The 16,202-nt window shown below is 44.8% G+C and overlaps 1 protein-coding gene across 2 annotated transcripts in view; it reads left to right on the top strand.

The window, feature by feature from the left end:
* STK11 (serine/threonine kinase 11) overlaps positions 1-16,202 on the top strand; it is a 117,356-nt gene that overhangs the window by 44,647 nt on the left and 56,507 nt on the right. For both annotated transcript variants that reach the window (XM_032970689.2, XM_032970690.2), the window contains exon 7: positions 6,438-6,495. In XM_032970689.2, the coding sequence (XP_032826580.2) occupies positions 6,438-6,495 (58 nt within the window). The remainder of the gene's footprint in view (positions 1-6,437; positions 6,496-16,202) is intronic.

Genomic DNA, 16,202 nt, shown 5'->3' with positions numbered 1-16,202 from the left:
TGTGTCAACTTTCATGCAACCGGTTGCGGGGAGCAGTTGAGCAACCGGTTGCTGCTCACAGTCCAGATCGACTTGTATTTAAAGCGGCGATCCGCTCAGCGATTTGCAGCGACGTGTCACATTGCGTGCTGCACGTTTTTGAACACATTGGTCATTACAATCCTGATGTGGGTGGGGAGGTGGAGCTAATCAGGAGATGGACAGGGCTATCCTTTAAAGTGCATGGCCAGGCATGTTCTTGTTGCCTAACTACTCGCCCAGATATGGACAAAGCAGTTGCAGACGATGATTTACGTTGTGTGATTTTGAGAGCAACTTGGTTGCACAACCGATGGCTCGGGTGTGGAGCTGGCGAGAGAGCAACTGCACGAGCGCCGCTCTGAATCAGTGGTCACGTCACCTCGGTTTCAGAGCCAAGCTAGGTGCTCATCGAGGCAAGGGCTCGGCTTAATGACGGTTCATCTGATTGATCAAGTTATAAGTTGCGGTAGGATAGCTGATCCTTGCAGCAAATGCACTCCCCACCGTGCTGGTTCATTGCAGTTTTCCTGCCGCCGATTTCATAATTTGCGTGGTTAATTTAATAATTTAATTCTGCTTGTGTAGCTGGCTGCATGCTCATTTGTCTGCATCATGCTGCCGCCCCATTGGTCTCTTAGTTAATCTTAACAATTAGCAATCCCGTTAGGGCCACGCAATATGATGCAGAGAGAATTTTGGGGCTGGTTCTATGTTCAGATTAACTAAGTGACCAGTGGAGGACGACATGGACGAAGAAAAAAATGTTTTGTGCCGCCACCACCGGACATAGCCAGTAAGTAAGAAGTGCCACGTAAACAAAACGTGCCAATTAGTTACTACTTTAGCACACTGATGTGTTGGAGAGTAAACCTACAACATTTACAATTAGAGTACAATAGAACTCTTCTTAACGACCACCCCTGTTAACGACTAATCGATTAACGACGGCCTCAATCCAGCCCAATGTGTTCGATTAGCGACCATTCCCCTGTTAAAGAGGGGCTGTTGTTCTCGGTACAGTAAATATTAACGCATTGATTAACCACGTTTCTTTTTAATGTGTTTATAATGTTGTTAGTATCTTTATGTATTGATATTCCTTGTTTAAATATTATAAAGTAAGTTTTTTGGGTGAAAAAAGGTAACTTGGGATGCTATCGGAACAAATTAAGCCTTTGACATTTATTTCCTATACTCCCTGAATGACCAAATCACGTAGCGACCAATTTCGTGGAACCTATTACCATAGTGGAGAAGGGTTCTACTGTACGACACTTTGCTGGTGATTACAACCAGTTTCATTAGGCACTTGGCCAGAATTGTGAAGAAGTCTTCCTGTTTTTACGGTCTTAAATCGGGTAAGGTGATGTCATCACTGTGAGCCTATCAGGTGCGAGGACCGCAGGGGGGTTAATTTAGTCAAATTACAATGGTTATTCTGAGAATATGCAGTACCTTTCCATCGATCTGCTCGTCACGCTATTCCTCTAATCATGAGCAGGGTTGTAGCAGGGTGCATCAAGTTGAGAATATGGCATGTTCGTTTCATGCCTTTTCCACTGTTTTCATTGTTAATTTCACTTGTGTTTTTAGGATCTGCGCTGATCCTTATCGGTGTCTGATCTCACTCTTCCCCTCCTCTGCTGCATGAGGTTCCTTTTGTGTTCATGGAGCGAGGGAGTAACAACTTTTTTTCCTCTACCCTAAAAATCGGCTTTGCTAATAAGTAGTGAGGCTCATGGGAAGTGGGTGCTGGAAGTAAGGTGGGAGGGGTGGGCACTAAAACGATCTGCATCACATTCCTCGGCCCTCATGGGAATTGTTAATGTTAAGATTTAGTAAGTGACCAGTAGCCGGTGGCATGGACGCAGAGAAACAAGTTTTACCAAAATACGAAACCTTATTTATAAGCATTCTACGTTGTTAAACTAAACTTATTAAAATACAACTTTTTAGCCTTGGCACACCACGGGAAGAGCAGTTGGGTCAATGATATGTTGATGTTGGGGATGAACGAGTGATGATGAAAGAGGAGAGAAGAGAGCAAGAGAGATCGAAGGAGTGAGAAGTGAGCTGCGTGGAGTGGCGTCTGTTTCCACAGGGGGCGGCGGGAAGAGGGGGCAGGAATTCAAGAGTGAGGGTGACCACACAGGAGTCACGTGATTTATGGGATGGTTGAGATGATTTATATATGCAGGCTTATGTTCAGCAATAGCAGAACTTTAAAATATTCTGTACTTTTATTGTAAGTCCAGCATATAAAAAAACAATACAACTATAATGCCAAAATTCATTGCCAAACTAAACTATTTTTATTTTACCAGGTAAGGCCAACTGAGTTATATAGCTCGTTTTCAGAAACCAAATGCACTAAATGTCTGTTTATAAATGTGGAGGGAAAAACCGGACGCCCTGCATAAAAATCCACACGACCACGGGAAGGACACGCAAACTCCAAATATACAGGCATCAGGGTCGGGATTGAACCCACGACCTCCTGTATACCAGGCGAGGTAGTCAACATATTGCCACTGTGGTGCCCCAGTTACCAATAACATAATTAATGTCAAGGCAACCATAAAGGATTCCTTTTCCTGGCTTCATAGTTTTTCCGTTTTTATTGGCTGCCTTGCAAGGCTGTTCTGCGCCGACACAGCATTCAAAATTAAAATTTAATTCCCCCTCGAATTGCGGTGCAAATGGAATAGGGTGAAAGTACCTGTCGTTGGTGACAAATAATAATGATGCCGCAATTAAGAAATAAACTCCTGTGTTGATGCAAGCGCTGCGGGGTTGCTGGCAGAACGCGGCGAGCGCTCAGCAGACAGCGAACACTAGCGGCTGTGGATCCTGGCGGTTGCGCACGAGACGACGCTGCCTTTTTTTGCCCCCTCCCCCGTGTGTGCCGCGTGTGCTTCAGCATGCCCATTACCGTCATCGCTTTATCGGACAAAACTCCTCTTCACACACAAAAAAAAACCCTCACACGTCACTGCTGCGGCATTGCAGCAGGGGTTCTTTGAATGAAAGTGCTTTCAAATGAACCTTGAACAGCTCCGGGGTTTGTTTCCTAATTTTGGTTATTCTCGGCATCGGCACCCCATGCACCCTGTGTAGGTTTTCTCCTGCAGGGAGGTAAAGTGTCGGATTTATTTGTTTAGTTTTGCGTTTAATGTCTCGGCACCCCCGATGGCGTGCACAACCACAAGACCCGGGGCGATAATCTTAGTGGAAAAATGGAAAGCTTATGGACGACTGCCCAGAACCACCAACATTTGAAATACAACTCATTATTTTGTGATGCTGCTGCTGCACTGGCAGTGGTGCATACAGTGAGGGAAAAAAGTATTTGATCCCCTGCTGATTTTGTATGTTTGCCCACTGACAAAGAAATGACCAGTCTATAATTTTAATGGTAGGTTTATTTGAACAGTGAGAGACAGAATAACAACAAAAAAATCCAGAAAAACGCATGTCAAAAATGTTATAAATTTATTTGCATTTTAATGAGGGAAATAAGTATTTGACCCCCTCAATCAGAAAGATTTCTGGCTCCCAGGTGTCTTTTATACAGGTAACGAGCTGAGATTAGGAGCACACTCTTAAAAGGAGTGCTCCTAATCTCAGCTTGTTACCTGTATAAGACACTTGTCCACAGAAGCAATCAATCAATCAGATTCCAAACTCTCCACCATGGCCAAGACCAAAGAGCTCTCCAAGGATGTCAGGGACAATATTGTAGACCTACACAAGGCTGGAATGGGCTACAAGACCATTGCCAAGCAGTTTGGTGAGAAGGTGACAACAGTTGGTGCGATTATTCGCAAATGGAAGAAACACAAAAGAACTGTCAATCTACCTCGGCCTGGGGCTCCATGCAAGATCTCACCTCGTGGAGTTGCAATGATCATGAGAATGGTGAGGAATCAGCCCAGAACTACACGGGAGGATCTTGTCAATGATCTCAAGGCAGCTGGGACCAAAGTCACCAAGAAAACAATTGGTAACACACTACACCGTGAAGGACTGAAATCGTGCAGCGCCTGCAAGGTCCCCCTGCTCAAGAAAGCACATATACATGCCCGTCTGAAGTTTGCCAATGAACATCTGAATGATTCAGAGGACAACTGCGTGAAAGTGTTGTGGTCAGATGAGACCAAAATGGAGCTCTTTGGCATCAACTCAACTCGCCGTGTTTGGAGGAGGAGGAGGAATGCTGCCTATGACCCCAAGAACACCATCCCCACCGTCAAACATGGAGGTGGAAATATTATGCTTTGGGGGTGTTTTTCTGCTAAGGGGACAGGACAACTTCACCGCATCAAAGGGACGATGGATGGGGCCATGTACCGTCAAATCTTGGGTGAGAACCTCCTTCCCTCAGCCAGGGCATTGAAGATGGGTCGTGGATGGGTATTTCAGCATGAGAATGACCCAAACACACACGGCCAAGGCAACAAAGGAGTGGCTCAAGAAGAAGCACATTAAGGTCCTGGAGTGGCCTAGCAGTCTCCAGACCTTAATCCCATCGCAAATCTGTGGAGGGAGCTGAAGGTTCGAGTTGCCAAAAGTCAGCCTCGAAACCTTAATGACTTGGAGAAGATCTGCAAAGAGGAGTGGGACAAAATCCAAATCAATTTATAATATTTTGACATGCGTTTTTCTGGATTTTTTTGTTGTTATTCTGTCTCTCACTGTTCAAATAAACCTACCATTAAAATTATAAACAGATAATTTCTTTGTCAGTGGGCAAACGTACAAAATCAGCAGGGGATCAAATACTTTTTTCCCTCACTGTAAGTACAATTAACACAACAATGCAACACTCGTAAATAATACTATAGCCTTAAAAATATATATACATATGATTTGCGACATTTTGGACAACGTATTCATGGTTCTTTCGGTAAAGTCACGGAGATTTAAGAAAAAATAAAAATAAATGAAAGCCCTGGAACGGGCAGTCAAGAGACAGCAGAAGGAGAGAATCGTTTGCCTGGGGTGGCTTAGGGAGTTCGTAATTGCATTCGCTTTGGCACTGAGCCATCATTGCTGAGTTCCTGGAATCCAAAGCAGTGTGCGACCAGGCCGGCACATGGCCAGAGCCGAGCCATAGGCTCAGGCCAATGCATGACCAGGCCGTTGCGCGACCAGGCTGGCACGCAACCTCAGGCCGGTCCGCAGGCTCAGGCCGGCGCACAGGCCCAGAGCGGCATGCGACAAAGGCCGACGAGCGACTAAAGCAGGCTCCCAAGTGCAGCAAATTGATGATCTCAGTTGGGTCACTGGCGACAGTATAAAATAAATGTAACGTTCATGGAAAAATAAATCTCAATCGGATTATTATTTTTTCCCATTGACATGAAGACTATTTTTACAGACCTACGTTGATCCATTTACTCTGGGTGCGTCTGGAGTTTAAAGGTTGTGGCAAGAAATGCTGAACGTTCTTGGGGCAAATGAGGAGGTAGTTTATGGGACGCTCTTGAGAGGAATACAATCTTAGCACTCAGCTGTTATTCATGTAATTTTGATATAATTATCATTTGGGTGACAGGACGGCACAGTGGTAACACTTGAGCTTCATGGCAATAGGCGCTTGGATTCGATTCCTGACTCGGGCACCTTTGTGATGTTTGTATGTTCTCCCCTGTTCTGCATGGGGTTTCCTCTGGGTTCTACGGTTTCCTCGCGTCGCTAAAAACAAGCACACGCTCGTATTGGACAAATATTCCAATTTGAATTTGTAAAAAATGGTAGTATATACCGCAGTTTCCACTTGAATGTTGGGCATATACAGCCGCAGGGTCTTGCAGATGGACAAAAGGGAGCGATGGATTGGGGTGATGGCATCAGTTGGCATTCTTCGCGATTATCTTGTGACCTCATGTTTTTTTTATTTTTGTTATTTCAACTTAACGTGTGCCCGCCCGTTACAAAGCACCAATCAAAGAACAAGAAGGGGTGGAGGAGGGGAGGCATTAATCCCGCCAGCAAAAGGGCCGAAATCGGACGCGGCAGGGTTTGGTGAAGAGAGGTCGGATTGGGGCTCACTGCCCCACCCAAGTGGGGAGCCTCGAGCATGGAAGTGAAAGTTTATATGGGGTGGGCAAGGGTGTAAATAATGGAGAAGATAACTGATATAAAATGGAAGGAGGAGAGGGTGGGGAAGGGGAGGGGATGGGGGGTTGGAGGGGGATTGTGACGTCTTGTTACAATGACAAATTGGTTTACCGCACTGAGTCTTCACAGCTCGTGTTCAGGACAGTCCCGCTTGTTGGGATTGTTTGGTCACATGCTACTGGAGTAGTTTGTGGAGTAGTTTCACCTTCGCAATCGGAAATAACCCAAAACTGACGACGTTCGTACTCCCGGTGTGCTGCACGTTGACTGCTCTTGCTGTGCCTGTCTTTCAGGGTTGCTGGAGTACGACCCTGTCAAGAGGTTTTCAATACAGCAAATCCGACAGCACCAGTAAGTTATTTGTGCTCCTTGAACACACATTCACCGTGCACAGATTAGCAGTAATCGTCTGCTGCGTTCATAATGATCAACTCTTATGCATGCCACGTTTAATCCCTACCTCGCTCTGGGTGGCACTGAGACGAGGTGCCTGGAATCAAGTTCAAGTTTGTTTTATTTAATCAGGTCAGGGCTCAAGAGGCCAGGATGAGTGATCTGCAGTATAAGTCTGTGGCGATGATTGATATGTATAGTCCCAATTGAATAATGAGAAGCTTGGTTCTATAAGAAGCTGATTTCAAAATTTGGGTGGTTGTTGAATCAGTTTGATTATATTACTGGAAAATAAATAGGAATTGCTCTGTGTATAGATTATGACTGCCATAATAATGTGGAATTGCCAGATTAGCTTAGAACCACCAACAGAGAAAAAATTATTGTTGAAATATTTGACAGATTGATTATTTCCTTTCAGAGAAAGTCAGAAAATACATTTAACATAAAGGTCTGGGCAATGACCAACCAGAGCTGAGCAGGACTGCAAACAATTGTATTACAGGACTGAAAACATTGTTTGATTGGTAGATTGTTGTGTATATTTTTTTAAAATAAATGTTATTTTATATTCGTGACGTGCCGACTTGCACTGAGAGTGCTGCACCGTTTGCATTGATGCGGCAGATTTTAATTTCCCCTTCATTCGTCAAAAGAGTCTGTTGCCCTATAACGTCTCATGTTTTCATAACGCGAATTGGATATAATGCGATTAATGTATTGGGGAACAAAGTTTTTTCAAGCGGGGATGCGAATTTAATATAACGTGGTTGAGTGAACGGAACTATGTCGCACGGGTAGGAATAAGCGGTTGTCCGGCTGCCTCGGCCTAGCATCATACAAGGCACTGGGATGCTGCTGGATCATTCAAGATGTTAACAATTGCATTGTAAAGCGCCCTGGAAAAGTCACTATATAAATCCGAAATAGAATAGAATCACGGATTGTGCTTTTCCCTAGATTATATATTTATGATAACGCGATTTTTCCATAACACTATGTTCTTCAGGAACAGAACTACTGCGTTATAGGAGAACAGGCAGTAAAAAAAACTATGCAATAGGCAACGTTTTTGGTAATGTCCCTTCATATTAGTAACATCATGTCTGCTTGCCTCTGCGATAAACAAGGTCTGTTGCCTGAAACGTCACCGGTCACATTTTTGTTTCCTTTTAGAGCAGTGAGTTGTTATTTGTGTTTGTGCACTAGTGCCAACACAGTCACGATTTTAGTTTTTCTTCATTCCCCTGACACGCCTGAAGACACCGCATGCCGCTGCGTTTGTGGAGACCACATGCAATACCGCACCCCCATCGTAATTCATTAAAAAAGCATCGGTTGAAAAATTTAGGGCAGCACGCCCTCTCTCAGAGTGGCCACCGCTCGGCAGCACGACGTCTTTGCCGGCGAGAGCGCGTTGCTAAATAAATGAGTAGTTGATGGCTCCAAGTGAAAGCAGGAGCTCCAGGTCAGTGGCACGTTTTAAAATTGTATCGCCTCTCTCTCTCTTTCGAGGGGAGGGAGGGGGTCAGCTGTTGCGTGTTTTTGCCAGGTTTATGAAAGTGACTGCGTTGCGCTTTGAGCTGCCGTGATCGGCGCTCGCCAGCCGTTAATCTTCCTTGTATATCCAACGGTTGGCGCAAGCGCCCAGGATATTCAAAACAGGTGAAAAGCTCTAAACATTATCGGCACATCTAAAAAGATGTGAACCCAACTATGTTAGCTTGGTTTTTAATCAATAATACACTTATTAATCCTCTATCTGCAATGGATAGTTTTTTATTTAAATAAAAATTCGTAGTCGCAATTGACTTATCCGAAAAAGGAGATAGTACGACTACTGTCAGGTAACTTTGGAAGACTTTACTGTCCTCCAGACAGTCTCGTCCCTTCACCTGATGAAGGCCGCTTGTGTTGTGGCCGAAACGTCGTGAGAATATTATTGTGTTATTTTATTTTATCAATTTATTATTTTATTCTCATTCTACGTGACTTTACCGAAAGAACCAAAGAAGATGTTTCCATTGTATTTTAATTCTTCCTGGTGTAAATTTTTGCCAGCTCATAACTGACATTGCCTTCTTCAGGACCGCTCGGTGTTCATTTGGAGAGACCGGCCTCCACCATTAGAATGTAGACTTTACACCACTGGCTCATGGCAGCTGGTGCCGATGAACCCCCCCACCCACACTTCTTTGCTCGTATGAGCAGGGAGTCACTTTGACTTAATTTTAACAACAAACCTTTTGTCAGACTTTTTATGCTCATTGTTTTACACGCTCAGGCGCATGGGCTGTTGGGTAGCACAGTGGCCCGTACATTCACGCTGAAACACATTTGTACCTTTAAACCGCAGATGAGCTTCCTTGGTGGACTGTCCTCATCCTATTTTTTTTGTCTTTGAAAGATGCTGGTTACGAAGCCTATTCATTGGACTGGTTTTCCAGAGGCAGATCTTGAAAATTGGGCCCTACATAAGGAAAAACGTTGGACTATTTTATTCCAGTAAATATCAATAAAAGACTAATTTTCAGGGTCTCTTGGTGGCGAGGGTGGGTGGGGGTGCCGATTGCCCTCATCGCCCCCCCCCGCCCCCCCTTCTCTGAAAGATGATGAGAAGCAAAGCTTGTGGGAGGTGGCGCACACGAGTGATGACTCAGCGCCGAGCTAAGCTGTCCGCTAGGGAGACAAAGGCGGTCAGACTTGGTGGTGATCCCTCACCTCATGTGCCGTACAGGACTTAATAATAGGTGCTCTCACTTTCCCCAAAAGTCTGTTACGGTTATATGAGGGGTCTCTCTGCCTTTGTTGTGCGCACATGGTGCTGGGGAGCATTGGCGGAGTGGTTCCCACACTGATGATTTTGATGACCTAGATTTGATCTCTGGTCATGCACACCAGTGACCAGTGGCAAGTGGTACCTGACCCTGTCCTGAGCCTCCACTAGGTTGAGTTAACCAAAAATGAGTAACTGATGCAGTGTGTACACATCAGCACTGTGGAGACAAATATGATCGGGCAAAAGTCTCACCAGAGCACACTACAGCACACTAACAGCACTTGTCAAATCTGTCCATAATGATAAGCAGGGGATCTTTTTTTGGTCCTAGTGGCATCTTGGTTTTCCACTGTGACTGCAGTGACTGGTATCTTCTAGTGTTGAAACATAACATGTGCCTGCTTTAGGTTGACTCATCATGAACAGCAGTGGAAAGACAAGGTGACAAAGCCTCAATCGGGGTTTATTCAAAGCATTTTAACATTCTTAAGACTATGCAGCAGTTATATTCCCGCTCACAGCCAACATCAGTGAAGAATATCTGAACCGGTCCTGGGCCTCCCCTAGGTCGACTCGACCTTAAAAAGGAGTATCTGATGCAGTGTGTAAACATGAGCCCTGGAGAGAAAAAGGTGGCTGGGTATGTTCTTGGCCACCCAACTCATGTGCCATGCCCATCTTCATAGGTGCTCGCTAACATCACTTGCCCAAACAGTCTGATAAATGCCACATGGGGGATCTTTGTCTATGTATGAGTGTGGGGAGCGGTATTAAAGAGGCGACACAAGTTTTATTCCCGCTCACAGCAAACATTGGTGAGGAATGACTTAAAGCTTTCGTGACTGCAAGGATTTATATTCTTGGGTCTTTCGGTAAAGTCACGTAGATAGGTTCAAAGAAAATAACAAAAAACAACAAAACTACGACGTTTCAACAGCTTGTGTTTCGTGACTTTACCGAAAGACCCAAGAATATTGGTGAGGAATATTTGACCTGGTCCTAGGTCTTCCGTAGGTCGACTCGGCTTTAAATGAATACCTGGCGTGGTGTTGTAATCATCTGTAATGGGGAGACAATTTGACCGAGCGTGGTGCTGGCCACCCACCCTCTCGTGTCCCGTACCGGCCTTAATAGGCGTTCGCTTGCAGCACTTGCCCTATCAGTCTGTTAAAAGGCTATGCTGGAGATCTTTATTTTTGTTATGCATACAATGGTTGTTGTAGAGTGGACCCAGCCTCAGTTCATGACCATGATGTACAACACCAATAGAAATTACGACTACTACTTTTTTATCTGACCAGCTAAGGCCCAGTGAGCTATATAGCTCTTTTTCAGAAGCAACCTGGGCTCAAATGATAACTCAACAAAGTGGCTTATCCCTGTGGAAATTTATAGCAGCCAAATACACTAAACTTTTTATATTCTTGGTTTTTTCGGTAAAGGCACGTAGATAGAAAACAATTCAAAATTAAAAGCAAAAAATCCACGACGTTTCTATCGCAACACAAGCCTTCTTCAGTAGACCGGTTGTGTTGCGATTGAAACGTCGTGGGTTTTTTTCTTTACATTTTAATTTTTTTTTCTATCTACGTAGCTTTACCGAAAGAACCAAGAATATGAATTCCTGCAGTCACAAGTTTTAAGTCTGAATTATACTCTAAACTTTGCCTTATGAACATGGCTTGGGCTTTTCCATAGTTTCATTCAGCCTAAAATTACCACCTTAGCTAATGTTTTTGCTTCAGCAGTTAGAAGACAGATACATGAAGCTGGCCCCACTCCTCACGTAGTGCCAACCTAAACACACCCTTCATGATAGCAATGCCTCGCTTCCTCCAACTCTCTGTTCGGCTCAGCTAAGATCTCCGTGTGTGTGCGCGCGCGCACAGTGTGTCCTCCCAGGTGTATGAGCCTGCATGCTTGAGTGGCTTAATCTCAAGCAGTGGTGGCACATGGTTTAAAGGCTGTACCGGTTTCAGCAGTGCTTATAAAGCAATATAAACATTGAGATTCATGATCCCTTTCACTACTGAGTAAGCATTTACAATCAAAGATTCGATTCCCAGAGTAGTTTCTCTGGGGCATTGCAAACGCTCGCCTTCGGGAATTATCAAAGCGTACCATCTAGTGTAAAGTGGACTTTAAGGGCCCTCTGACATTGCCATTCACAAGTATACAGTGAAGGAAAAAAGTATTTGATCCCCTGCTGATTTTGTACGTTTGCCCACTGACAAAGAAATGATCATATATTCTTGGTTTTTTCGGTAAAGGCACGTAGATAGAAAACATTTGAACAGTGAGAGACAGAGACAGAATAACAGTGAGAGACAGAATAACAACAAAAAAATCCAGAAAAACGCATGTCAAAAATGTTATAAATTGATTTGCCTTTTAATGAGGGAAATAAGTATTTGACCCCTTCTCAATCAGAAAGATTTCTGGCTCCCAGGTGTCTTTTAAACAGGTAACGAGCTGAGATTAGGAGCACACTCTTAAAGGGAGTGCTCCTAATCTCAGCTTGTTACCTGTATAAAAGACACCTGTCCACAGAAGCAATCAATCAATCAGATTCCAAACTCTCCACCATGGCCAAGACCAAAGAGCTCTCCAAGGATGTCAGGGACAAGATTGTAGACCTACACAAGGCTGGAATGGGCTACAAGACCATTGCCAAGCAGCTTAGTGAGAAGGTGACATTTGGTGCGATTATTCGCAAATGGAAGAAACACAAACGAACTGTCGGTCTCCCTCGGCCTGGGGCTCCATGCAAGATCTCACCTCGTGGAGTTGCAATGATCATGAGAACGGTGAGCAATCAGCCCAGAACTACACGGGAGGATCTTGTCAATGATCTCAAGGCAGCTGGGACCATAGTCACCAAGAAAACAATTGGTAACACATTACGCCGTGCTGAAATCCTGCAGCGCCCTCAAGGCCCCCCTGCTCAAGAAAGAACATATACATGCCCGTCTGAAGTTTGCCAATGAACATCTGAATGATTCAGAGGACAACTGGGTGAAAGTGTTGTGGTCAGATGAGACCAAAATGGAGCTCTTTGGCATCAACTCAACTCGCCGTGTTTGGAGGAGGAGGAATGCTGCCTATGACCCCAAGAACACCATCCCCACCGTCAAACATGGAGGTGGAAACATGCTTTGGGGGTGTTTTTCTGCTAAGGGGACAGGACAACTTCACCCCATCAAAGGGACGATGGACGGGGCCATATACCGTCAAATCTTGGGTGAGAACCTCCTTCCCTCAGCCAGGGCATTGAAAATGGGTCGTGGATGAGTATTACAGCATGACAATGACCCAAAACACACGGCCAAGGCAACAAAGGAGTGGCTCAAGAAGAAGCACATTAAGGTCCTGGAGTGGCCTAGCCAGTCTCCAGACCTTAATCCCATCGAAAATCTGTGGAGGGAGCTGAAGGTTCGAGTTGCCAAAAGTCAGCCTCGAAACCTTAATGACTTGGAGAAGATCTGCAAAGAGGAGTGGGACAAAATCCAAATCAATTTATAATATTTTGACATGCGTTTTTCTGGATTTTTGTTGTTATTCGGTCTCTCACTGTTCAAATAAACCTACCATTAAAATTATAAACTGATCATTTATTTGTCAGTGGGCAAACGTACAAAATCAGCAGGGAATCAAATACTTTTTTCCCTCACTGTAGATAAATTGTGTGCAGTGATTGCAGCCTACGTAGTGAATGTTCCATCTAAACAAAACATAAAATCACTGCCAGTGCTCATTCAAGGTTTTTCCCGTTTCTCTTTCGAATGCACCATGAAGGCCGTCGCTGTATTCAAGATAGGACCTTGAATTGATGGGAGGGGAGTGGGTGTAGGTGGGAGATGGAAAAATACATACTATTTTTATTTCCCTGTTAATTTTAGCAGTGAGAAAGCCTTCATCCTCATTGACAGCCCCAAGACGCAAGCAGAAATTTTGCATTACCACGGTGGGACGACCACTTTGTTGGCTTCCAGCAAAGTGAAGCTTATGTTGTGACGGGGCAGAGACGATCGTCTCGAACCGCAACACCGCCCCAGGTGGATTATCTTGAAATCTATCGTACCTTTTTGCCAGTATCAAAAATTCTGAAAAAATTGAATAGACTTCAGACTTTCTTGGAATAAAACAGGTGTTAAAATGTTCACACACTAAATAGATACCTTTTGCAAGGCATAACGTCTACATTAACCGCACATACTTGTGGCAAAGCACCTGTTTTATTGCCAGAAAGGGTGAAACCTATTATTTTTCATTAATTTAGATACTGGCAAAAAGTCACTTAGATATAACTGCTCAACCCGAGCTATAAATGTTTTGATACTTGCATTTTTTTGTTCTGTTCGCCTTTTGGCGTTCTCTGGTCTAACACGTGGTGAGACTAGGCCATAAAGAAGGCTGTCTCTGGTGTAGGCCAATCAGCTTCAAAGACAGTGCGTATCTTATCAGAACATGTTTGTCTACATGTTTTGCCACAAGTACAGTGAGGGAAAAAAGTATTTGATTCCCTGCTGATTTTGTACGTTTGCCCACTGACAAAGAAATGATCTTATATATAAAAGTCTCAGCGTGCGCGCGCTTGCGGAGGATTTGGCTCTCAAACGGTGGGGTTCAAGTCCGAAAAAAATTGCCGGGTGGCACGCCCCGAGCCCCCTGCTTGGTATAGGCTATTCCGTTTTCCCAGCCGGCAACTTTAAATTAGTTTAATTAGCGATTTAGTGCCATTCTTATCTTAATTATTTACTTACTGCACGAGCTCGACCGTACCAACTGACGCCAATTGCGTGGGGGGGCGGACCCTGCCAAGTGGGGTGGGCGGACCCTGCCAAGTGGGGGGCGGACCCTGCCAAGTGATGCGCGTTCAGTCGAGCTCACGGCCACACCACGGCACTCTGTCACGTGAGTACTTTGTGCTATACAGTCACTAAATATCTACTGCTATAGAGTCACTATTAATACTGCTATGGAGTCAGCATGTACTACTGTAGGGTCCATCAATACTGTTATAGAGTCAGCATGTACTACTGTAGAGTCCATCAATACTGCTATAGAGTCAGCATGTACTACTGTAGAGTCCATCAATTCTGCTATAGAGTCAGCATGTACTCCTGTACCGTCCATACTGCTATGGAGTCAGCATGTACTACTGTACAATCCATACATACTGCTATACAGTCAGCATGCACTACTGTACAGTCGATATACTGCTATACAGTCAGCATGTACTACTGTACAGTCCATACATACTGCTATACAGTCAGCATGTACTACTGTACAGTCCATACATACTGCTATACAGTCAGCATGCACTACTGTACAGTCGATATATACTGCTATAAAGTCAGCATGTACTACTGTACAGTCGATATATACTGCTATAGAGTCAGCATGTACTACTCTACTCATAGTAGGTACCACCACTGGCGCGTGCCCTGCTGTAATCATAGCAGCTTACACCACAGTATGCATGCACTGCTGCAGGGAAAGCAGGTACCACCACACTATGCACTGCTGTAGTAATAGCACGGACTACCACAGTCACTATGCACTGTTGTAGTAAAAGCAGGTACCAAAGTCCGTATGCACTCCAGTAGCTAAAGCAGGTACCACCACTGTATGCACTGTTGTAATCATAACAGCTACCTGGTCTCAGTATGCACTGCTTTTGTAATAGCCGCTACCACCACTGTCAGTAGGCACTGCCTTTGTGATAGCAGGTTCCACCACATTCACTAGGCACTGCTGTAGTGATACCACAAACCACCACAGTCGGTTTGCACTGCTGTAATTCAAGCAGGTACCACCACAGTCCGTGTGCACCACAGGCCATGTGCACTGCTGTAGTGAAAGCAGGTACCACCACAGTCGGTATGCACTGCTGTAGTCATAGTGCATACCGTCGTGGTGTGTGCGTAAGTCCATGTATGTGTGTGCGTAAGTCCATGTATGTGTGTGCGTAAGTCAATGTGTGTGCGTGGTGTGTGTGTGTAGAAAAATACTCTTTTTTAATTAAATTACTTCTTTCACAGTAATAATTCCTGTGTCTAAGTCCATGTGTGTGTGTGGGTCGATGTGCATGTCTGCGGCCATGTGTGTGTGTGAGTCAATGTGTGTGTGTGTGCGTCGATATGTATGTATGTGTGTGCGTCGATATGTATGTGTGTGTGTGTAAGTTCATGTCTGTGTGTGTGAGTCTATGTATGTGTGAGTCGATGTGTGGCTGTCAGTCGATGTGTGTGCGTGGGTCCATGTGTGTGTGTAAGTCCCTGTGTGTGTCTGTAAATCCATATGTGTGTGTGTAGGTCAATGTGTCTGTAAGTCTATGTATGTGTGTGTGTCACTCGATGTGTGTGTGTAAGTGGCTCCATGTTAGTCAGTGTTAGTCCATTTTGTTGTGTGCCTGTAGGTCCATGTGTGCGTGTTAGTCCATATGTGTGCTTTATTCACTTGCTCAGGGCCTATGATACCATCATTAGGCCTGGGCTCTGGGTTGCTCCTCGTACTTTTCGAGTCCCTGACCCTCTGCTCACGATCCTTAAGGACCTTCATGATGGTGAGCGGCCCCACATCAAACTACGTGACTGTGAATCAGAGCCACTCTCTGTACATCTTGGGCTGCGACAGGGATGTCCACTGCCTCCCACATTCTTGTACATATATTTGGACCACGTACTTCGTTAAGCCTTCAATGCCTCTACTGGAAAAATTCACATCTGGTACAGATACAGTGGGAGGCTCATCGATGCCCGGGTGCGGTCAATCGATGGCTTCCTATTGGTCAACCACGTTATGTATGCCGATGATCTGGTAATTAATGCTCACTCAGAAGAGGAGTTGGACGCGCTGCTGCTCAACCTGGAGCTTGCCACTA

Source organism: Petromyzon marinus, chromosome 44, assembly GCF_048934315.1.
Source record: "Petromyzon marinus isolate PM22_M1 ecotype Great Lakes invasive population chromosome 44, UKy_Petmar_22M1.pri1.0, whole genome shotgun sequence".
Taxonomy (NCBI): domain Eukaryota; kingdom Metazoa; phylum Chordata; class Hyperoartia; order Petromyzontiformes; family Petromyzontidae; genus Petromyzon; species Petromyzon marinus.
The sequence above is the reverse complement of the archived record's forward strand: the minus strand, read 5'-3'. Positions and strand labels throughout refer to the sequence as shown.